The sequence below is a fragment of the Aplysia californica genome, unplaced genomic scaffold (assembly GCF_000002075.1).
Source record: "Aplysia californica isolate F4 #8 unplaced genomic scaffold, AplCal3.0 scaffold00364, whole genome shotgun sequence".
In the NCBI taxonomy this organism is placed as follows: Eukaryota; Metazoa; Mollusca; class Gastropoda; order Aplysiida; family Aplysiidae; genus Aplysia; species Aplysia californica.
Genome location: NW_004797634.1, coordinates 36,476 through 60,648, shown reverse-complemented (window position 1 = coordinate 60,648; position 24,173 = coordinate 36,476). Strand labels below are relative to the sequence as shown.

The following is a 24,173-nucleotide window of genomic DNA, read 5'->3' as shown; positions in this document are numbered from 1 at the left end:
GTGGAAGTCAATAGAGAAGTCCTTACAGGGAATCAAGCTTACTCTGCTCACCTCTCTAGTTTCAACAGCACGAAGTCTGCTTCAACTATTAAGACACACCGGAAATAGCGGGTCACAAGAGTGTGACAAACATACAAAAGAAGAAGAGGAAAATGACGATAGTAAGGATTAGGGAAGAAAAAGCAGCAGGTCCCTGTTGTAGATCAGTCAGGCACAGTTATGAGCGTGACATTGATGAATCAGTCTATTTACAATTACAATTCTACTGCGCATAAGAACATGTTAATGTCCCCCTTTTGGGAATGGCCTAAAGACACTTCAGTCAGTGGCACTGACCCGGGGGGTGTGTCACAGTTTTATAAAAATGAAATCTAAGAAAGGGGGAAATTTAAAAAAAAAAAGGGGGGGGGGGTGTTTGGAAAGTTGGGTATGAGATAAGCAGCCACACAACACTAACATCATGTATACACGCACACACACACACACACACACACACACATACTCGCTTACACACTAACATGCACGCAGATATAATTCTTAGCTTTCATTTAAAGTTTTACACCACTTGCAACACAATAAAGTCATATAAATGTGTGCCGAAGATTAGAGGTGTTACAAGACAGTAATAATGAAGTAGGAGAGATAAAAACGACAGACTTTTGAAAGGAAAAAAGGAGCAAACCACATCAGAGCACCCTCCCAACCACCCACACAGACATGATTGAAACCAGCAATACAGTCTGATATTACACAACATGCTACCTTATTATTCAAAGTTTCCTACCACCTGAAAATGTTCAATATGTATCCCGCACACCCATATGACCTTATGCAGTTGCAAGCGCCGTAAAACACACACAAAAAAAACCCCCAGAGATAAAAAACCCTCTCTTTGCTCGAGCACAATACAGACTCAACTAAGGCAGGAGACTAACTCACACTCACGAACCAACAATTCTTCTTACTGAGAAAGCAAAGTCACTCTCTTTACATAAATAACAGCTCTCGTCCTTATTCCTCTATTTTCATTTCCTGTGAAAATAATGTTGAGAAATAACAACGTATTGTCTACTTAAAACTCAAATTCATAGGCATACTAAATCAGACTTCACTTTTTTAAAAATTGTTTAAAAGTGAGAACATATCAATACTGTACAGTCAGTAAGTAAACAAAACACAAGTATATGACAAAACTAGAAATCTGAAAAACAAGAGAAAGAAATGGAGTTAAATTTAGAATTCTGAAAGAGGTGGGGGGGGGGGTGTCATACACCTCCATATTTTATCGGGCACAGATGATACGCACACATAAAATCCAAAATCATGGATAGCTCATATAATCTGCTATTCCCCAATTGATATATCTCTTTAACTTAAATGTTTCGTTATATATCAGTAAACCCAAATGATGGATGTGTGTAACAAATTTGCCAATCCCTGACATGTTCGAGTTATCAGTGCCGGACTGTACACCCCTTAAAAACTCAGAACAAAAGTTACACTTTTCAGTGTTGTAGTGTGTATCATAACTCTGCAGAACTTTAACTCTTTATCTCAGAGGGGGGGTAAACCCACTATGCCAGGGCCCTTATAGTTTCTTTGGTGCTAAATCTAAAAATAACAAAAACGTCATTAAATGGGTCATTAAGTCGAAACTAGCAAACCTATTTTGATAGTTCTTCATCTAATGAATGAACTTCTGGTATAAGAAACTTGTTTTTGGCAACTGCCGAAAAGTAATTTGATGTCAAACTCGTTGGAAAGGAATGTACCCTAGCCGCTGTCAGCGAATCACTGGCACAGGGTTTCGACCAAAGCTCGCCGGAGATAAGGAATTAAACCTGTCCCCATGGTTTTATGCACCCTGCATAATTTAGCAAAATTTGATCAATTTTTGCATAATTTCTCATTATTTTCCTTTATCATTCTTTGTTAAAATTAACAGAATCGCATAATTTCACATTTTTGGGCTCAGTTTGCGTAATTTCAGAATTTTTCTTGCATAAAACGACAGGGACAGACTACCAAAAGATTATTCTAGCCCCATTATGCTTCGCTTATCAAAATCATCACTGAGTCTGAGTCTAGTCTACTAATCTAGAGTTATATAAAAACCTACAGCCCTCGCCAAAAAGTGTAGTAAAGGGTATTCCATATTGAACGGGTGGGAGGGGTCACTGCACTAAAAACTCATGGTTTGGAATAAATTTGATGATAAATTGTAGAAAGTAAAAAAGTGAAAAAAATCAGCATTACGTCTCATGGAGGCACTCAAATCTTTCTCAGAGGAAGAGAAAATATGTCACTACGTGGTGGAATCAGGCGCTCCTCAATTTTTGGGGCATGTGGAGATATTGATATATATATATATGATCTTAAAACCTTAAAGCTCCCTCATTTATCTGGCTTTAGATTTTTAATTTTTTTCCATCTCGTGCTAAAAAAAATAGACATATGTTATTGAAAGAGGTGGAGGTTGCCTGGAGTTAGAGGAAAAGTTAGTGAAAAAATGATAGGGGAAGTTTGGTGATTTCTAAAGCCTGAGATTCCTTGGAAACTGCAAATTCATGAGAGTATTTTTGTTCCTTATATCAACATGTTTCAGTAAAATCCACACATAAAAGTGTTCTTAAATGGACAAAAAGGTGTTAAGCCCCCCAAAAAAATGTTCACAAAAATGTTGGTTTCTCCGATTTCCTGATTTTGTCAAGTGCCTGATTTCCCCACAATACCACACAATTAATGGTATGTTAATCTTCGAAATACCAATGAACAAAATTGTAAACAACACCATACTTATTTATACACTCATTGAGGTAAAGGAAGGCTTCTCATCTATCAAATTTGTACATCAGATTCAAGTCCAATTTGGCAGAAATGTACAATGACGGCAGTCACTCAAAACCAAACTTTTCCGAGTTACTAGCAGATTGATCCTGCCCTATTTGATTTTCTATTCGGACCCATCGCACCACACGAAACCAGTCCGACAAACGTTAGACCCACTTACTCCAAGTCGTCAGAGAAAAACATACGTCTGAGAAACAAGCAAACTAGTGTCTGTGGTGAAGTGGCCAGGCTCTTTGCTGTCACGTAGGAAATATTGGATGGAGTTCAATTCCTGTGCAAGGAGAGTTTTTATCGAGTATCCAGGTCTTTCTGCTGCGAAGTAAGTATCCCTCTTGGCATAGGTTGGTCAGTACAGGCAGGGGTGAATCCTGCCTCCTAAATAATTAAAATAATCTAACTTTTGTCAATAAAAAAACACCTACATTTAAAAAAAAAACGAAAATTAAAGCAACGAACAAACTTGAGAACAAAACAATTTCTATGATAGCTCTATACAAGCAAAAACTCAAAAGTCCATATCAGTCAGAACAAATAAATACACACAATATAAATATAATATATATATATATGTAAGACCCAACTGCGTGGCTAGGGGCCACTTCCTGGGCAGGAAGCCAACTGCATGTCGTGTTGCTAGTTTCCGGGGAAATTTCTACACAAAGAGGCTGAACGACATGCACCATGCGGCACCATTGCCAGTTTCATGTCACTGAGAAGAAATCCTTTGCCAATAATGTTCCCAAGATTGCCGAGGATAGCAAAACATGACCACACACAATTGATTGAGAACAGAAGTCCAAATCCAGACATTGACTTTGGATCAGAATGCTTGGATCGCAAATGTATTCAGCAGTTCTTTCATGACGAGATGGAGGATGCACGGCACTTGCAAGACACATAGGTCGTAGAAGTGCAAACATTAGAGTGGAGGTGATTCCAAGGAGTAACTATACAAAGCATAATGATGAGATGCATCCATATCATACAGAGATTTTATTTCTACTAGGCCACCACCCAGTTCAAATTGTTCAATGACATAAATTCTGTTTTGTTGGGAAACTTTGTTCACTGAAGCTGTTGTTTTTATGGTGGTGCTTTCATACTGTCGAATGGCAGTGAGTCTTTCCCTGCAAATTTTTATTTCATTTCTTTCCAATTCAAAGAGTTCAGTTATGCTTAGTTAGTTAACATCTTTTTAATCAGGGAGAGGGTTTGAAATAAAGAAAGCCATGTCACAAATACGAAACAGGTCCCAGAAGAGATCTGATCCATTCTGGTTTCATTCTGTTTCCCTACTTTTATGTGCTTGGCAATAGATTACTTACTAGCTATGATGTGCAAAGAAGGAGAAATGTAGCACACAATTGGCATGACGTCATTGCAAAGCAGCGTCGCTTTGCACTTTTGAGAGGAAAGTGGTAAATAATTTGGTGCGAAACTGGATGGTGCAAGCAAATTTGCCACGCAATTGGCAAGTTGATATGCAATTGGGTCCTACCGTGCAATAGGCTCTTATAAATATATATAAAAGTATGTGTGCGTGTGTAAGCATATAATGTACACGTACCATCTATGTCATTCAATAACTTACAGGCATGCATGCAAAAAAAATTACATTTTTACAATCTGCCTCATTACAAAAATAAAGTTTCAGCACTGTGCAATAAACACATTGAAGTCTGAATTCACACCCAAGAACATCAAGACCTGCTCTAAAAGCTTTCGTCCATATTAGGATTTTCTCACCTTTACAAAGTACTGTGGAAACCATATATAACAGGCCCGGTAATAACAGGGATTCGGTAATAACAGGGATTTTTAAAATCCCCGTTTTTTCCTACTCTTTGTCTCTATTAAAAGTTATCGGCAATAACGGCCTCATCGCAGCCCAACCGCTTATAGCAGGGACAAAGGCTCATTAACAATGTGTAAAAAGTGTGTGTGTGTGTGTGTGTGTGTGTGAGAGAGAGAGAGAGAGAGAGAGAGAGAGAGAGAGAGAGAGAGAGAGAGAGAGAGAGAGAGAGAGAGAGAGAGAGAGAGAGAGAGAGAGAGAGAGAGAGAGAGAGAGAGAGAGTAACGCAGTGATGGAGCAAGCCCACGCAAGCCATGCCACAGCAAGCACACGCAACTTGTGAAGCGAGAGAGGGCTGCGGTGTGCTGCAGACCTCGATCTAGCCCGAAACCTAGCAACACGTTTGCGTAATGTGTCACCAACGATGTCAATCGCAAGAGAAAATGCCTTTCAATTGACAAAAAATACGAAATAATCCAGGCTGTTGACAAAAAGCAAGCTCGACTGGCAGAGATTTGTTGCCAGTTCGACATTCCACAAGGGTCGATTCACACCATTATTAAGATAGAGAGAAGAAAGTGCTGCATACTGCTATGGGAAGTTTGCTCTGGATCGAAAGCAGATGAGACTACCCGATGCAGATGCCGTGGACCAAGCTCTTCCGATGTGGTTAATTTTACTAAAAGGAGGCAAGGAGAAAGTTGGTGCCAAAACCCCTGTTCGTGGGTACTTGTGGCAAGGGCAACTACCCATGAATAAGTACAGCTGGATTAGTCCCCAAATGCTTACTTCCCTTGCATTTCTGATTTAACAGGGATCGGATATAACAGGACATTTTCTCTACTCCCACCATCCCTGTTATATCAGGTTTCCACTGTATTGTCACAAACTGACTAGGAGTAGAAGAGTAAGAAGAACAAGAAGAAAAAGAAGAAGAAGAAGAAAATGGTGAAGTGGTATAGGTTTAACGCCCCTATCAACACTATTAGGTTATTTAAAGGGCGGGACCTCCTAGTTTAACGTCCGTCTCCGATAGGACCGAGCCAAGTGGGAGGAGAAGAAGAAGAAGAAGAAAAAAAAGAAGAAGAAGAAGAAGAAGAAACAGAAGGAGGAAGAGGAGGAGGAGGAGGAGTAGAACAGCAACATCTACAATAACAACAACAAAGAAAAACAAACTCAAGTCAAGAACTAATAGATTGTTTTAAAAAAAGAAAACGGTATATAACTGTTATAACTATTTCACGGAATTTTGATTCTTGCCCTGTCTAATTTTCACAACTCAGCTCTACTGAGACTTACTTCTTTAAATGCCTTACAAAAATTAAACAAAACAAAAAAAACAACCCAAAAGACAAACAAATAAAACATGATAAGAGATGACGGTCCTGCAACCATAATAAACTGTACAGCACAAAAGACGGTACTTTATATACACATATAGCAGCCAAGACAAACTGTACAGAACAAATGGGGGCTCTATATATACACGTATAGCAGCAATGAAACTGTTCTGTACTAACAGAACTCAGAAAGTAGAAAAAAGTGCTTGTAATGTATACGGTATAATTATAATCAACTCAAGAGAGTCTTTTTGCTTTTATCACCTGAGCTCTTTTTCACCAATGTGACCAATTTACTTACAAAAAATCCTCAAAATTGTAATTTTACAAATAGGAGACAAATGAAGACAAGAGCCGACCCCCCCCCCCCCCCCCCCCCCCCGTAACTCATAAAGGACCGATATATGTGCCATGACGCGGTGGAATCAGGCGCTTATCATTTTTTGTGAAAGTGGAGTTATTGGTATAATCTTAAAGCTTGTTGATATATCTTGCTTTTGATGAAAACAATACCCATCCATCTTAAGCAGAAGTGAAGATTGTTTGTGATTGAAAATGGTAAGTTCACTTAGTTCCAGCGGTAAAAATAGCAAGAACATGGCTGCCAAAGTCTGGTAACTTCAATAGCTAAAGAGTCCTTGAAAACTGAAAAATTACATATTTTGAGCTTTTTTAATCAACGTTTTTCAATATAATTCACATGAAAATGTGTTTATATTTGGACATAACAGGGTTGAACAAAAAAACAAAAATTTGATTAAAATTGCGAAACTGGTGGGAAAATGCCTGTTTCTCCAATTTTGTTATTCTGACGAGCGCCTGATTTCACCACGACGCCTCACTTATGTTCTTAAAATAAAAACCCTCTAATTTTTCAAAATGTCTCAACAAATACGATCACAGAGCAAGAACCCTAAACACTGAAAAACAGATGACAAAACATTAACTGAAAAAGCAGATCCAAATAGATTTATGACACAGTTTGTGAGCTCAAGCATACACACGGTCTCTCTGCAGAAGGTACTGGAAAATTCAGATTTCAGTTCAGCAAATCATACTCTAAATAGCAGTCCCTACAAAAATGAATTGAAAAAAACCAAAAACCCTCAGTACGCAAAGATTTCCCAGAGCTGAGATTCACTTACTATCATAGAATGACAAAATCATAGTAAACATCCCTTGAATAACTTACAAAAAGTGATCATATCTTCAATAGAAAAAGGTAACATGATACTTACAACAAAAGTAAGTCACTTCTGAAGATGATATAAATTTCCCTTCCCAGTCTTGGGAGATTTTGTTACAGCTGTCAAAGCTGTGGAAAAATGTTCCCTTTGAGCCTTAAAAGCTTTTACAGTTAACACTCAGGTACCATAGGGTTTTAGTTTCATTTTGTACAAACTCCCATTTTGCAACTGGGAATCAGTGCTTTCAAAGTAATTTTCATCCTAACCAGAAAAATGGAGATAGTGCAAGAAGAAATTGGGATACCACCGAGATTTTGTGAAAATACCTGAACATTTATAAGTTGCATTTGCAAACAAAAATAACAGTTAATAGAAACAGCTAGTGCGGGGTTGAACAAAAAAAATCCCAAAACTGTCTACCAGCCATTCAAAATATATAGTATGCACTAAGCCCAAAACTTAAAAACATTTTTCAGCAGTTTTTTAATCTGCTGTACCGGTAGCATGAGCTCAAGAAATATTTTACTTCGTCAAAAAATTCAAATTCATAATGTTCAACAAAGCGAGGAAAGATACATAAAATAATAGTAATAGGTATAATTGTTACAAGAATGGAACAGTTTCTGGGCTCAGGACATTCGAACAACTTGCTGATGAAACGCTCAGAACAACATCTGTTCTTGTAAAAATCATAGAAATTACTGGGGGGGGGGGGGGGGGAGCCAAAAATCCTCATCCCTGAAGGTAGCAGGAGCAGAAAGTTCTCAGATCATCGTACTGTCCTTGGACATTGTCTGCTACGAGTGCTCTCTACGCGTGGTTTGTCCACCTATAGAAACATCATCGCCTCCCTCTTCTTCTGCCTGGCTGCTCATGTCACAGTCTGCACTGCCACTGTTGCCGTGACAACTGTAATCAAACTTCAACACCATCTCCATCCCACGGGGACCCTGCCGTGTGAGCAGACGTAAGCTAGACGCTGGTATCACAGTGCCTGAAGGGAAATAATCGCCCACGTTGATCTCTGATGTTGTGGATGAATGTATGGAGTTAGCTGCCCTTGACTGTCTCCCCGGAGAGCAGCTCCAGGGTAAATCGGCCATGGAGAAAGTGTGCGAATCATCCTTTGAGTTCACCTGTAGAGTCTGATACACTGCCTTCTCCGTGTGGTTGCTAAGGTACTGATAAACACCGGTGTTTTTCTTCTTCGCACCAGAGGAAACCGACTGGAACAACGATGACATAAGGGATGGATTTGACGACGACGATGACGATGAAGATTGTGTCTGTGACAATAAAGAAGTCTCTGAGCCCCGTACTTTCGAGGACTGACTAGAGTGATGTTTGAGGTTTTTGAGGGAGCCCGGCATTTTGCTGGGAGACAACACCTTACTACCAACACCCTCCTGGGTACTAGATAGATAAGCTCTCAGCTGGGACCGGCGTTCTGCGTGAGCCACCAGCAGACTTTGGTCCCTTTTCTCAGCCCGCGTCAGAGCCTGCTGCGTCTGGAGCTGTAAAGGGAGCTTACTGCCAGGCGACCTTGAGCTTTTGGTGGAACCGTCAGACGCGGTTGATGACTCATCAGTCGATCCCACACGGCCAGGTAGGTCTAAAGGCGACGTCTGACCCTGAAGGACTGACCTCAAGAGAGGACAATGGACATCAGAGTCAGAGGGCGTTGAACAAGATTTTTGGGACAAAGAACTGGATGACTCTGACACACTGCTTTGAGCAAACTGACACTCCTGAGAGGAGTCTTTTCGCGACTTGGCGATGCTTCTCCTTGCTGAGAACAGTTCACTCTTTTGTGGCTGCTCCGCGGATTTGGCAGCCGGTGACAAAGTTCTCGAGGCAGAAACGCTCTCATCCCCCCCTTCCTTACTTTTGAACAGGTCCACTTTGTCTGTCAAAGACGACTGCAGTAAGTTCTGCATTTGTAACTGAGCAGTGTCGAGAAACTTGACAATGTCGAGAGCCTTGGATGGTGACTCACTTGCCTGCTGTTTTGTGACAGGTGTGTTTTGACCTTCCTGCTTGCTCTCTGCGTCACTCGGCAAAGCTGCCTGGGGGCTGAGTACCGGAGGGCTGGAACAGGAGAAATCCGAGTCTCCACCTTCAGCATCATCGACATTGTGAGCCTCTCCGTCATTGTCCAGTGCACGATCGTCATGACAACCAGCAGCCGACGTCTCAGAGCTGTTGTTCTCAACTCGCTGTTGAAGGAGCAGATTCCTCAGGATGTGGATGCTGTCCTTCTTCGTGTCTGGCGGGGGAAGCTGATTGCTCTTGCTTTTTGGTTTCGACTCGACGTTTGAGCTTTCTGAAGTTGCTGATGACACGACACGGGGACTATCATTTCCTTTGTCTGTGTCGCTCACAGTACTGCCCGCGCTTCTCGTTTGATCAGGAGTTCCTCCATCAAAAGTATTGCTGCCTTCAGGTTCACACAGATCAACCTTTTTAATGTCAGAGTCAGTCTGAGCGGCCGGAGAGTCCACATGAGCAATGACCAGACAGTTTGAGCCGTCGTCACTGTCTGAGCCATTCTCTTCTGATTTGTTCTCTTTGGTCACAGATTCTCCCACTCCCTCCTTACCTTCCCACTCCATGGGGTCAGGATCTTCATCACTAGAAGCTGACCATTTCTTTTCGGGCGCCTCCACATCACAATCTTGTTCATTGCTATCCAGTCTTTTTCTTTTTCTACCATTACTTACACTAGCTCCATGTGACACCCCATTCTTTTCACTGTCTTCCATTCTCGAACCAGAATCCTGTCGTTTTTTCATCGTTTCCCCTTCGTCAACTTGCACAGAGAAAGCGCTATCAGTAATTGACAGCACCGTCATGATCTTCAGCTCAGAGGAACTCTCATCTGGTGGCTCTGTTTTGATATTAGCGACGTTTACATCATTAACCTTTGCTGCATCATCAGCCTTAGAATGTGCTTTGTTCTTTTCACAATTTTTACCCCAGGAAGAAAGTTTTTTCCCACTCTCAGGAAGTGACCCGCCAGACAGGAGAGATTTTACTTTACTCATCTTTGGAGTGGGAATCTTCTGCTTTCCATTCTTCAGCTGACCCTTTGCCAGGGATCCACTCACCTTCGCACTCACTTGAGCCTGGGGTTCGTCTTCCACAGAAATGATTTCCTCCTTCACGTATACTTTGTCCGTGTTCTCCTCGTTCTCGGACATGATGTTGGTCATCCAGGAATTAAATGTTTCCTGCCTCTCCGAGGAGTTCTTCTGCACGTCGCGTTCTTTCTTCTCCATCTTTTTCAAGAGCTCCGAAGCATCCGATGGGTAGGGCGGGTCCAGCACTCTGCTGATCATGAGGCAGGCGTCGCTGCTTTGTTCCTCACAGTTGATGGCCGTACAAGTGCGGTACTCATCTTGGAACAGCTTGATGTACATGGCAAACAACCTAAGGACCCACGTGCCGATGCAATGGCTGCCAGCTCCAAAGTTCTTCAGCGTGTTCACCGCCAGGAGACTCACCGAGACGTTGCCGAAGTTCTGGTTCTGACCTACTTCCTCCATCATGGTCTGAACCATTTGGTCGATGACAGCGATACCCAGAGGCCACGGGCTATAGCAGATGTAATCCTTGATGGACGTAATGGGCCGGACTAACAGTGGCCCTTCGTTTGCCAAGTACCCACAGTACTTCTTGAAGATTTTGTACACACTTCTCGGATTCCCTGGGTCGTCATAGCGTTTGATCAACCGGCCTGCGCTGACTACATTCCGAAGATCTAGAGAAACATACTTCCCTGTGTCGTCCGCACCAAAGTTGACGCAATCAGTCTTCAGCTGCCGCAGCTCCTTCCCTTGAAAAATGCCAAAGCATTTGATAATGTAGAAGATGACGGCCCGGATCAGACCCTGGGAAGTCTCCAGTGTAAGAATCTTCTCATCCCACAGCAACGCCTCCTGCTCCACAGAGATCTGGGATTTCTTTGATGTCATTCTGGGTGGATTCTTCGACCCTGTTTACTGGCACTTCCCCACTCACAGTCACTCAGAGGAAAACCTTGTCACAAGGATTTCAGTTTTCGAGATATACCTCTTCCTCTTACATCATCATGGTGGGAATCTCACGGCCTCGATACTGGGAGTATCCAAATATAAACACGATAAAAAAAAACTGGTTGTGCTGACAGCTTCTACATTACATTCTGTATCTCAGCATCTTTTCAGATGGATGATCACCCATACATTTGAATTGTGAGCTAAACTGCGCTGACAATGATTAAGTCAGAGTTCACACTCCATACTTCACCCCTTCCACAAAGGAAAGATCAAGACACAAAAGACTGGACGTCATGATTTATTGTTGAAGTTGGTCAACAAAAAGGAGGGCATCTGAAAAATAAAAGAAGCGATGATTAAACAATTGAATATTGCAAAAGTATTCAGGTAATTTCGCCATTACTCCAAAAACCGTCTAGACATCAACATGTGCATCATGAAAAGTAGTTTTGTGTTTCATGTTCATTAAAGTGATCATGAAAAGTACTTTTGTGTTTCATGATGGTGTTCATTAAAGTGCGGTATTGATGAAAATAGGCCAATTTTTTATGTAAAGTTTTGCACAACATGTATATATTAAGGCACCATGGTGAAATCAGGCGCTCGTCAAAATAATGAAATTGAAGAGAACGACATTTTTTTGGGCGATTTTAATCTAATTTTCATCTTTTATGCCCATTTCGGAGAGGATTTTACTGAAACATGTTGATCATTTAAAGGCACACAAAATGTATATTTTCAGTTTCCAAGGACTCTCAAACTATGGAAGTTACCAATCTTTGGCGGCCATTTTTCTTGTAAATTTACCTCTGAAACCAAGCAATCCCCTCTTTCTTTAATCGCAAATATCTCGACTCCTATCCAAGAACAATGGGTACTTTTCAGAACAAACTTTAAGGTGATACCACAACTCCACATGCCCAAAAACTGACGAGCGCCTGATTCCACCGCGTCTAGACACAAATATAGATTAATATATAAATCACTCAGACTTACTATAGACTTGCATCAAAGATTAGGTGTCAAAACCTTACTTTGTAGTGGTCTTCACTACTCAACTTTTAAATTATTTCAGTCATGGACAACTTTTAGAGCCGCTTGCAAAGACCCAAGGAGATTAAACAAAGCAATTTGTTTTTATCCAATTTCAATTGCGAGACAAAAGAGCACACTCAGATTCAATAGATGAAAACTCCTTTAATCTAAAAGAAAAGCATAAAAATATTCAAATAGATACAAAATTCCAAAAGACCTATATATTGTAACACCTAAAAATTAAGAAGCAAAGATTCCTATATAATATTAGTGCTCCCCTCACCCGCGTCTGAAGTTCAGGCAGAGCAAAACCATCGTCAATTATATCACTACCCGAGTCACTCTCTAGTTCTACGTACCACAACAGTGGAGTAAGAATCATCACTAGATAAAGACTTAAATTCGACGTGATGCATGATTGCCGACACTTTAGGCTTCACTATCAGTCATTCACTTAGGTAATTTTTAAGGCTAGGCCTACCTCTTTCTAGGTCACTTTCATGTACACATGCTTCATAGAACAACCTACTCCTATATCGTCTGAGATCTGTCCAACGATATCAAACTTAAAGTAAAGGAAAGAAGAAAAAAAAAAATTCTTACTATTATTTTCATTAAATTCCAATTACCGGTAAACCATTTTTTATATTCTGGACGTACGAGGCTTGCATTTCCAAGAATTCTAAAAGAAACACATATTCTTTTACCATTTACCAAAATGTAGGCTACACAGTATCAATACTTAATACTGGAATTTTGGTAGATTTTTACTTTGCACTCACACACAAATGCACTGATTTGACGGCTAAACTGCAATAATTTTTGCTGTAGAACACACATATATATGGCCACTAAAACCCTTGCAAATCAATTGTTTTCAAGTAAATATCAATCCTAATTGCCAAAACATCAAATCATTGTGAAATGCAGGGGGGGGGCATGCCCCCCTGAAACACCCCATGTTGTTAAAATCAAGTCAAATATTATATTTTCAAACATCAATAACTCAATAACTATTGACTTGCGACAAAAATGAAGGCCATATATTATTCGTGTTCAGCATGCAAAATACAACTAGAAAAAAAGTATATGAATAGCAATGCCCACCGAGGGCGTTTTGTTCTGCCGATTTTTGGCCCACGCAGCGGGGTGTTTCGTGGGACGCACTAACGCAAAGGTTGTTGTCTTCAACTCACTCTCACGCCGCTTCTCGTGAATGGATATGAATGAAACTTGGCAGCCAATCAGAAAAGAGGTCAATCTCGTAGTATACAGTTTGACAACTTTGTACCCATCCAAGAAGTAGTCGAAAACGTTTGCGAAAGTGGTTGATGTGGTGCGCTTTGAAGATTTTTCGGAGCTGTGATTTGTCAAACTGACTGATACGTTGTACACCATTTTTCTTTATTCCTTTAAAATTTCATGCTTCTGTGTTTAGTGGTTTTCGCTTAATCTTTAAAAATGTGGGAGTAACTAAGGGAAAAAGCGGCATTGCCATTTTCGCGTGCTGGGTGAACGACCGGCGGCTGGGAAATGTCCACTGAGTGACGTCATCAGCCATCGGTCGCTAAGAACGGGGCCCCGCTTATGTGAACCGGAAAGGGGGGGAAGGATACTTGAAAACCAAACGGGGGCCTTGATAACTTGCGTTTTTGTTGCATTTTAGTCACAAAACAATAGATGTAGTCATTTTTATTTGCTCGATTGCATGACAGAAGAATCATCATCATCATCCAGTGCCAGATCTGCGACAGACATCGGCGATCATGGTTTTCCATTCATTCCTTTGCTCGGATGCTCTCAAAAAAGCTACGTTTCCCGAAGAATAGAAACAGAAAAGCAAACATCTTGAGAAGTGGTATGGCATTGTGTTTGCGTTATGAAAGCCTATTTCCCCCCTCTTGGGAAAGCACACACTTGGACTCGTCCTGTGTGCTCTGTTTGGAAATGTGAGGCATTTAGAGTGTTATTAAAGAGTATGGTACTTATTTAGTCCAGTCTGGAAAGATAGTCCCGTTTATACATTGTTATCGTTCACGCATGCGTGCGTGAGTGCGCATGAGAGAGAGAGAGACAGAGAGAGAGAGAGAGAGAGAGAGAGAGAGAGAGAGAGAGAGAGAGAGAGAGAGAGAGAGAAGGGGGATGGTGTAAATATGTTACATTTATTGTATGAGTTGTAGCCTAAACATGCGAAATATTCCCATGACTTGTAAACTATATTATCTGAACGCATCTTAATCTACCACACAACAGGACACTGTCCAACAATGGATATAATACAGAGACGATCTTATTTTCTAACAAAGTATGCATGCTTTTACTAGTACAGACTGGATTTATTAGACTAATAAATCCAGCTCTCTGCTTACATTTTTGTGACAAACTGATCTAGAGCATTGCTTGGCAAGGAGGAACCTTTTATGTTGCCAAGTTTCATTCAAATATCATGACTTTGGGTGAACATATGACTGATAATCTTTGTAAATCTGTAAAGAACGCAACTTTTTTACCTGTTAATATCTTTACAACTCAAAAAGTATGACAGATATTAAAAATCTGACAGCATGACCAGATTCTGCATTAAAAAATGTACTAGACTGCCAAGTTTCATTTACATATTCCAAGAAATAGGCGAGCTATGACAAATATTATCTCAAAACGCACTGAAAACCGCCACATTTTTACCTATTTTTATAAACGTCTTCATAACTCAAAAAATACGATAGCTATGAAAAATCTGAATGCAGGACTAGATTCTGCACTAGAAAATGTACTAGGTTGCCAAGTTTCTTTTAAATACTCCGAGAAATGAGCGAGTTATGACGAATATTGTCTCAAAACTCACCAAAGAACGTCCCATATTTTGGTTTTTTTTTAGTGTACCAAAAATTAATTAATTAAAAAATTCGTAACTTTTTTGTTTATTGATGGATTTCAAAAATTCAAAAAGTTCCATGCTCTGTGAAGATACAGCTAAAATGCACCTATTTGCAAACACTTTCTGGCAAAAAAAGGTTTTTCGTGGTCATTGCTAAATATGAAACGTGAACAAGAGACGGGTGCATAAGTAAAAAAGTACCGGAATTTTCCCCTCCGACTCCCTGGTCCCAGCCCAGTCCAGTGACATGGTGATAGTACTGATAGTAACAGCTTAGAGTCACAGTAGATTAGAGTTGGGTAACTTCACCACTCTCAGTTAGCTCAGGACGAAGGCCGTCATTATTCGGACTCGAGTCCGAATAACATTTTTTCATATTCGGACTCGAGCCCGAATAAAAAAATTTCATATTCGGACTCGAGTCCGAATAAGAAGAAATGTAATTCGGACATGGGTCCGGAAAAAAAGGAAGTGTCTTCGTTCTATAGATCTAACGTTCAGTGCTTCCAATATTCCGCCAATTTTTAGTTTCCCCCGCACCTTGTCTGCCGATCCGATGCCCGCCGCCTCATTGATACGCCCCCGCCCCCACCCCCCATGTTCCCCACATTCTTTGTTGTAGAAAAAGGTAAAATTGAAGATTATGAGATCTCCTGGCACCTGCATATTATGAGCTGTGTAAAAAAAAAAGACCGATTCGTTCAAATACACATGCCAGTGTCATCTCGATTGTTTACCAAGAAAAAGTTGTGTTGCTGTGTAGAGCCGAGCATACGGCAACTTTTGGTTCCATTGACCAGCGCACAATTCATTACGTAGATCTAGGTCAAGACTACCTATTATTGTAATGATCAGTTGCCCGGGGGGGGGGGGGGGGGGAACTGACGCATATGCGACGTTCAACGCCCGGACCGATAGCGGCCCCCCCCCCCCCCCTTCCCCGTCACGCACACACAGCCACACGTGTGCAGGCCGCCCATCCGACCCCGACACACGCTAACAAGCCATCTTTAATTGCTTCTGATGACCTCTTGACAAATAAACATTTATTAGAAGCGCTATAACTTTTCAGGCCGGCCTCAAATTCATCATAAGATAAAAACTCGGCTCCGGCACAATTTAACGCCATTTTGCCCAAAGTGATCCCGGTCTCTACCCAGTCTGAGGCGAGTCACGAGTGAGGCAGGACAGGAAGCCGGAGTCACGAGTCACAGGAAGTCGGAAGTGATGTCATGCTGGACAAGAATCAGAGTCCGAATAGTCACTTCGCACGACGAAACTACACACTCTCTATGCTCAAATGTCTCCTGTTTTGTCTGCAACTTTTCATAGCCAATGAAAATTCAGATAGCCAACTGATTAGTTTGCTTGCTAGTCGTACTTCAGCTGCTTCATTCTTTTTTCAAGTGGATGTGGTGACGAGGAACTTCGCCACCATATATATCAGGACAATTCACCAGTCCCTGAGACTGAGGGGAAATTCGCCGTACTGGGAAATCATCTTATTTCGTTTTATGTAGATTATTAAACACATGTAAAAACTGATCTTTCGTTAAAGGGAAACCTGCATTTGAAACTGCAATCACTTTGTCAATAATTTTATTTCTCTCCCCCCCAGCCCTCAGTATTCATTCCAAAAGCAGATCCACCAAAGTGTCCAAAGACATGGTCGCAAGGGTTTTTCTGAGAACACTAAATTCTCGGGCTGCCCCAGAGCAGCTTCGTCCACTTTAAACAGCTTTCGCCAAATCCTTTGATAAAATTGAAGCATACTGCGGTACATACTGCTTATTGATTCGTTTGCTTGTTTTCCCAATAGTAAAAGTGGATTAGAATCTTGACTCTGACTCTTGAGTAGAGTCTGAGAACTGAGATTTTTGAGTAGAGCCAGAGCACAGGAATTCTCGGGCTCACTCATGAAATTATATCTGAAAACAAAAACCAACTAAAATTGGACCTACATTAACATCTATAATACAGCAGCTAAGCAAAGAATATGTAACTTCACTTAGGACATGCAGCTAATTAAATAAGACAATGTAATAGTAAACCTTTGTAGTTTCCTTCTTGTTAGCTGAAGAAAATGTCAATTGTCAAACAAAATAAAGTTTAAATTAGTGTAGTCCTTTATAAGGTAAGCAGTATTTAAAAACAAAGAAGCAAAAAATGAAGAAAAACAAGGTATATAATATCAGCTTATATTATAAATTAGATTCTCTTTTTCTATCATTTATTATTTTTTAAATAATATACTTTTAAAGATAAAAGAAGATCTCTCTCTTTATATTTGAAATGAAACAGAATCTTTTGAAGTTCACAATAATCAAACATATATGTTTTGTTCTGTATCAAAGCCTCAAACTTTTGTATATACTTGACGCTCAATACAAAGCGATAAACTCGAACAGTATAAAATCGTAAATAAACAACAAGCAAGCATGGCGGCCGTCAGGAAGAAGAAGAACTTTTCCTTGAAAGTTCTTTCCAGAAACCCAGATGATTACAAAAGAGAAACAAAACTAGACATTCATAAAGGTTCGTACGTTTTACCTGTGTGTCTTTTGATCATTGTAGTCGTTCAGTCTTAGCTCTAGATCAAGATTTAATGTTACCGTACCATGTGGACGTGGACTTCGTCGGTCGTCGCGTTGACGTTGTTGTGCTGTGCATCATGTAGCCTACTAGAAATCTAGATCTATAGGCCCCTACTGTGTGTGGTATGTCAGCCACAAACAACTTCCTCACGGTCACACACTGAATGAATTGGTTGGGCACTCCTGTACAATTTAGGTCCCGTGTTAATTCTAACACTAAATCACACGAGCAAAGACTACTGGATATCGATACTTGGTGATCTTGTAGTTCCGTTCGTTAAAGTCCACGATCCACCCGTCTCGGCCCGTGATTACTACACACGCTTAGCCTAACTACGCACTCATAGTACTCTACGTGTGGACAAACGAAGTGTATACTGACCCGGTAACTGGGAACAAAGTCACGAAGTATACAGACCCGGTAGGGGAACTCTTTTGTGATGTCCGAAGTGTATACAGACCCAGTAACCGGGAACAAAGTCACGAAGTATACAGTTCCCCTACAGCCCCCAGACCCGGTAGAAATCTAGTGTGTGTGTGTGAGAGAGAGAGAGAGTGAAGAGAGAGAGGTGCTAGCAAAATGTAATGACATGTCACAGTTGGCAGGAGGGAACGAGGAGAGAAAGATAGAGTGTGAAATAGGTGGGGACAAAGGAAGACAGAGACAAACAAAGAAAAAGAGAAGGCGAGCGATGCAGAGAGAGAGAGAGAGGGTGACTGCTCGATTGAAATTATGAACATTGTTCTTTTCTTCAAATTGCGTCTTGCGATTCCTCCAACTCCAAAACAGAGGGAAAAAACGATTGTTCATCGAAAAGACATCCGCAGTCTTCATTTAGATCTAGCCGCGAAACTAGATCAAAGATTTATGTCTGTCTGCCTAGATCTTGATCTAGACCTAAGCCACAGATCTAGAAGAACCTCGGTCTACCCTGAGCCAAGAGGGCGCAGATACTCTCCGAAATCACAAAAGAGTTCCCCTACCGGGTCTGTATACTTTGTGCCTTTGTTCCTGGTTACCAGGTCTGTATACGCTCCCTGTGATGTCGGAAAGTTTCAGCGCCCAGACCCGGTAGTGTATGTGTGTGAGAGAGAGAAAGAGCAAGAGAGAGAGCAGGGGGGAAGTGCTAGCAAAATGTATGACATGCCCCAGTTGACAGGGGGGAAAGAGAGAAAGTTTGAAAGAAAAAGAGAATGCGAGCGATACACAGAGACAGATGAGAGAGAGAGAGGGTGACTGCTCGATTGAAATTATGACATTGTTTAGCAATGCCAATCGGGCTTTCCCGCGCGGCGAAAATTTGGTCCCCGTTTACTGGCGATTTTGCGGACCCGGCTGAAGCGTAGGTGACTTACTTTGTCAACCTCGGTCTGCTCTATTTCCGAACCAATCCGAATTAAACTCAGCAACCAATCAGAAAATAGGGCAAACTAATGTTGAAGTTCGTACACATAAATTAACCTATACTTTTGGTGTCGGGAACACTTTCGTATCGTGTACACCGAAAACTATAAGGAGTCTGAATTTCAACGCTGAGATGGTAATAGATCTATCTATCCTCTATAGTGTGCTCAAATTTGAACGTTCTGTGTCAAGTAGTTGTTTAGACCCGATCATAAATGCACGACTACCCCTCTATCCAAAGCGGCTTCGCACGGAGACCGGCCATTTTCCCCTCACTCTCATGGCAAATGTATGTGACCTACAAATCCCCGCATGACTATTCCGGGCCCGTTCATTGGTCACTTGAAATAGGGCAATGGCGGCCGCGCGCATCCGGTTGTTTTTCTCTCTATTCCCCTGTAACATCGCAATGGGGGTATTCCGAGGCGAGGTTATCTCGTCTCGGGGTGTTCGCGTCTCAACGGGGAAAAAGAATTTTTGATTGTACGGCATGCTAGATTGAATTAACTTATCTTTTACGGTTGGCATGGTCTAAAGTCATCATAAAAAGCTGACATATATTCTTAACCCCTTCACTGCTAACCAAAAGTCCACCCCGTGTGCTAAGGAAATTTCCGCTGTGGCCGGGTATGACACGGTCTGCTTGTTGGAATGGCTATAACTCGCTTACTATAAGCACTAGATATATAATCTGTCAACTACACGAAAGTCACACATTTTTTTTCGCCTGCTGTTGTGCCCGGTGTTCAGCAGACCGGGAGATCAAATTCTCTTCATTGTGGACAAGCCTGTTTCAGGAACGTTCTTTTTGTCTTTTGTTTTAGTGGCGTCGGTGGCCTAGTGGTTAGGCTCTCGGACTCGCAACCGTAAGGTCGTGGGTTCGAATCCTGTCAGGGACCCGATGTTGTGTCCTTGGGAAAGGCACTTTACACGAATTTTCCTCACTTCACCCAGGTGGGAATGGGTACCCAGCTATAGACAGTGAAAGATCTTGTGAGTTTGTTACTGTTTGAGCGCTTAATCAGCTGCTTGCACTGTATGCTTCCCGGGAAGCTGAGAATGTTTCTGAGTGTTCTATGGTCTGCTGGGGTAATAATATAGTGTAAAGCGCATAGAGCTTGCTTTCGAGCGGGGTTATGCGCTATACAATTGCTATCTATTATTATTATTATTATACTTGATGATTCTTTCAGTCTCGTTGACTCTCTGCGTCTTCTTGTCAGCCTTGTTTGTTTTACAGTTAAGTCTCACTTGAGATTGAGTCTCTAGTAATAGTAATAAGTTGCGTTTGTTTAATGGCATATCAGTACTCTCCTTTCCCATGCAGCTCCCCAGAATCCAGAAAGCTACCTACATCCATTTGCTGTAGAAAGAGAGTACAAAAGAGCGTTGAATGCTACGAAACTGGAGCGAGTGTTTGCCAAGCCCTTCTTGTGTGGACTAGAGGGACATCGGGATAGCATTGAAGCTCTGGCCAAGTTCCCGACCCGCTTGTCTCATGTGTTGTCTTCGGCCAGTGACGGGGAGGTAACAGTTGAATAGTTTATATAGCACTTCTTCTTGTCAACCTTTTTTTTTTAAATTGTTAAAATATTTTATTTATTTTTTTTTTTTTTTTTTTTTGTCAGCACTCACTTTTGCCACCTTAAAGAGTCTAAAATTTTCATACACCACTCCCCTATATTTCCAAATGAGGCATGAAATAATAGACATATTGCCATCTTAAACAGTGCCATTATGTAGAAAGTATTGGAGGGGAGGGGGGGGGGACTGGTTGTTTTAACTGATAGCTGTCAGGGCAAGTTCGGCTGTAGGCCTACATTTATATTGTTTAAAAATTTGTTTTGCCTGCACTGTTTGAATTTTAGGGGTACAACTTTTTAGGGTTTCACTGTCTATGCTTGACAATTTCCACAGTTTCTTTTGCTAAGTTGTTTTCATTCTGTAACTTCTTCAACAGATTCGTCTTTGGGATCTGACGACGAAAAAATGTCTGAGCCATGTTCCTGCCCACGATGGAGTAGTTCACAGTCTTTGTGCCCACCGGTCTGGGAACTTTTTCCTGTCTGTGAGTTGATACGAGTGATTTTGATTATCTTGGTTCATGAAATGGACTGGGTTAAATTTATTAAATTATTCGTAGTGCATGTGTTGGGATTATTTTACTTCTCCCATTCCTGACCTGTTGGTGATTTGGCAGATGCTCTAGTATGGTTTGCTCCTTCTTTCCCATCAAACATCTATCACCCTTATCCCTCCTCCTTTTTAATGTTTGTTACTCTCTTGTAACACCTTTAATCCTCTACACTTATATGACCTGATTGTGTAACAAGTGCCGTAAAATGCTCACTAAAACCAAACTCCTCGCCTCATTTTCTCTTGACATCATCTCGAGGGCATTCTTCAGCGTTGTTGGTATCATGCTGAACTACGCAACGGATGGCCTTGATTTGAATTCCAGAGTGGGCGTTCTTGAACTAGGGTCGTCTTATGGAGTTGTCTAGGCTCTCAACCCAGTTGGCTTGGCCCTAATGGAGACGGACGTCAGATTCGGGATTCTCGCATCATAGATAACTTAATAGTGTTGATAGAGGCTTTTAACCCTTACATGAGAGCTCTCGTGGTCTAGAAGTTCAGGTGTTTGACTCTCATTCAAAGGTCTCGGGTTCGAAAATGGGTAGCGACCCAAAAAAATTTTCTTCGCTAAAATTGTCTCCTTTCACCCCCTTTCCTGCTCTCTAGTAATGTTCTGTCATGTACTTTCAACTCCACTTTCTGCCCCCACCCCCCTCACCTCCTTTACCCCCCTCATCTGGGCTCCTGACTCTTTCTGCAGCCTTTCTACTGCTACTCCTTGGCCCCTTCTTGCTGCTGTCCTTCTGCCACACCCCTGATCTTCTGGTAGAAAAGATCTACACCTAGCCTTCTTGGACATGGACGAAAAATCTTGGAGGTCCCGAGTGCAAGTTGTGCACGTGAAAGATCCCTTGGTGATCTAAAATTGATAAGAGTAGGCTTCGGCCGCCACCTGGGCAAAATAAAAAAATTTCTACGAACTGAAAATGTTCCAGGTGTCCTGCGCGCTCATATGACATAGCAGTTGTGGGCACCCTAAAGCATTTACTAAAAAATATTTAAAAACCCATATACTTACTTACTTTTATTTACATCCTCTCCAGGGGATCAGAGCTCTGATGGATGGGACATGGGTATTGTGTCGGTGTTTGTTCCTATCGTGATTTGCTTCTCGTCTCTTTCAGTGCGGCCAAGACACCAACATCAAGCTGTGGGCGTGCTCTGAGGAAGGAGAAATTAACCCAGAACCTGTGAGAACGATTCTGAATAAGGTGAGATCTCTCTGCTGTAACTTTGTATCCCTCTCAGCCCCCTTTGGCCATGACAGGCACTCATAGGCCAACACAAACTCATGTGCACTCATAGGCCAACACAGACTCATGTGCACTCATAGGCCAACACAGACTCATGTGCACTCATAGGCCAACACAGACTCATGTGCACTCATAGGCCAACACAGACTCATGTGCACTCATAGGCCAACACAGACTCATGTGCACTCACAGCCACACAAACTCATGTGCGCTCATGTGCCTGCACATATTCTTGTTCACTTGGTTGTCTGTCATAGAGTATTAAGTAGAAGAAGAAAAGGCACTCATATGCCCACATACATTCATGGACACTGATACGCCTACATGCCTTTATAAACACTAATGCACCCACATATATTTTAAGACACCCATACACCTGCATACATTTTTTAGCACTCATATACCCACATACATTTGGAGACATTCATACGTCCACTTACATTTTTGAACACTCACACACCCACATACATTGATGGGCACCCACACACTCCTTGTGGCTGGTCAACCGGTGCTCTGGTGTGGTTTGCTTCTTCTTTCCTGTCAAACATCTATCGTCTTTATCTCCCCTCCTTCTTGTTTTGTGTTTGTTACTCTCTTGTAACACCTCTAATCTTCGGCATTTATATGAACTTATTGTGTTTCAAGGGCCGTAAAACTCTTACAAAAACTAAATACCCCCGGGGCAGTGCCACTGACTGTAGTATGTTTAGGCCATTCCCAAAGGGGGGACATTTCTCGTTCAAGCACAGTCGAATTGTAAATGGGCTGATTCATCATGTCATGCTCATAACTGTGCCTGATCTACAACAGGGAGCTGTTGCTTTTTCGTTCCTAATCCTTTCTATTGTCATTTTCCTCTACTTCTTTTGTATGTTTGTCACTCTCTTGTGACCTGCTATTTCCGGGGTGCCTTGATAGTCGAAGCAGACCTTGTGCTGTTGAAGCTAGAGAGGTGAGCAGAGTAAGTCTGATTTCATGTAAAGACTTCTCTGTTGACACCCACCCCTTGGCGCTCATATGACCTTATGCTGTTGCAAGCGCCGTAAAACCCTCTACTATAAAAAAAAATCCACTCACAAGCACCCACACACACTCCCTGTGGGTGGTCGGCGGGTGCTCTGGTGCGGTTTGCTTCTTCTTTCCTATCACACATCTATCGTCTTTATCTCCCCTCCTTTTTTGTGTTTGTTGCTCTCTTGTAACACCTCTAATCTTCGGCACTTTCATGACCTTATTGTGTTGCAAGGGCCGTAAAACTCTTACAAAACCTCACCCACACTCCCTGACTCCCCCTGTCGGCCTGTCCCCAGTACGTGTACCAGAGCATTGACCACCACGAGAAAGAGGACATGTTTGTGGCGTGCGGTCAGTCGCTGGACCTGTGGGTCGGGGACCGTGCCCAGCCCTACCAGTCGTACAAGTGGGGGCTGGACAGCATGCACTTCGTCAAGTTCAACCGCACGGAGGTGAGACACACACACACACACACGCATGCATACACATACATACACACTCTCACACCCACATACACACACACACACATGCATACACACTCTCACACCCACATACACACACTCACGCGTGCACACATACATACATATGCACACACACATACATACACACTCTCACATACATACACACACACACACACACACACACACACATA

General features: G+C 41.8%; 2 protein-coding genes across 2 annotated transcripts in view; one reads left to right on the top strand and one right to left on the bottom strand.

Annotated features, from left to right (window-relative positions):
• Positions 1–6,801: 6,801 nt before the first annotated feature.
• LOC101859874 (mediator of RNA polymerase II transcription subunit 1) lies at positions 6,802–17,218 on the bottom strand. The gene is made up of 2 exons (XM_005103228.2): positions 17,171–17,218; positions 6,802–11,539 (listed from the first exon to the last, which is right to left on the bottom strand). The coding sequence occupies exon 2, from the start codon at positions 11,141–11,143 to the stop codon at positions 7,967–7,969; it is 3,177 nt and encodes a 1,058-aa protein (XP_005103285.1). The 5' UTR covers positions 11,144–11,539; positions 17,171–17,218; the 3' UTR covers positions 6,802–7,966.
• A 329-nt stretch (positions 17,219–17,547) lies between these two features.
• LOC101859654 (DDB1- and CUL4-associated factor 13) overlaps positions 17,548–24,173 on the top strand; it is a 15,531-nt gene continuing 8,905 nt past the window's right edge. Inside the window, exons 1-5 of the mRNA XM_005103227.3 lie at positions 17,548–17,654; positions 20,446–20,645; positions 21,079–21,186; positions 22,379–22,465; positions 23,818–23,973. Of these exons, the coding sequence (XP_005103284.1) occupies positions 17,558–17,654; positions 20,446–20,645; positions 21,079–21,186; positions 22,379–22,465; positions 23,818–23,973 (648 nt within the window). The 5' untranslated portion in view covers positions 17,548–17,557. The remainder of the gene's footprint in view (positions 17,655–20,445; positions 20,646–21,078; positions 21,187–22,378; positions 22,466–23,817; positions 23,974–24,173) is intronic.

Bases quoted from the DNA above. Each gene is read 5' to 3' on its own strand.
- LOC101859874 (XM_005103228.2), bottom strand. From the start codon at position 11,143: ATGACATCAAAGAAATCCCAGATCTCTGTGGAGCAGGAGGCGTTGCTG.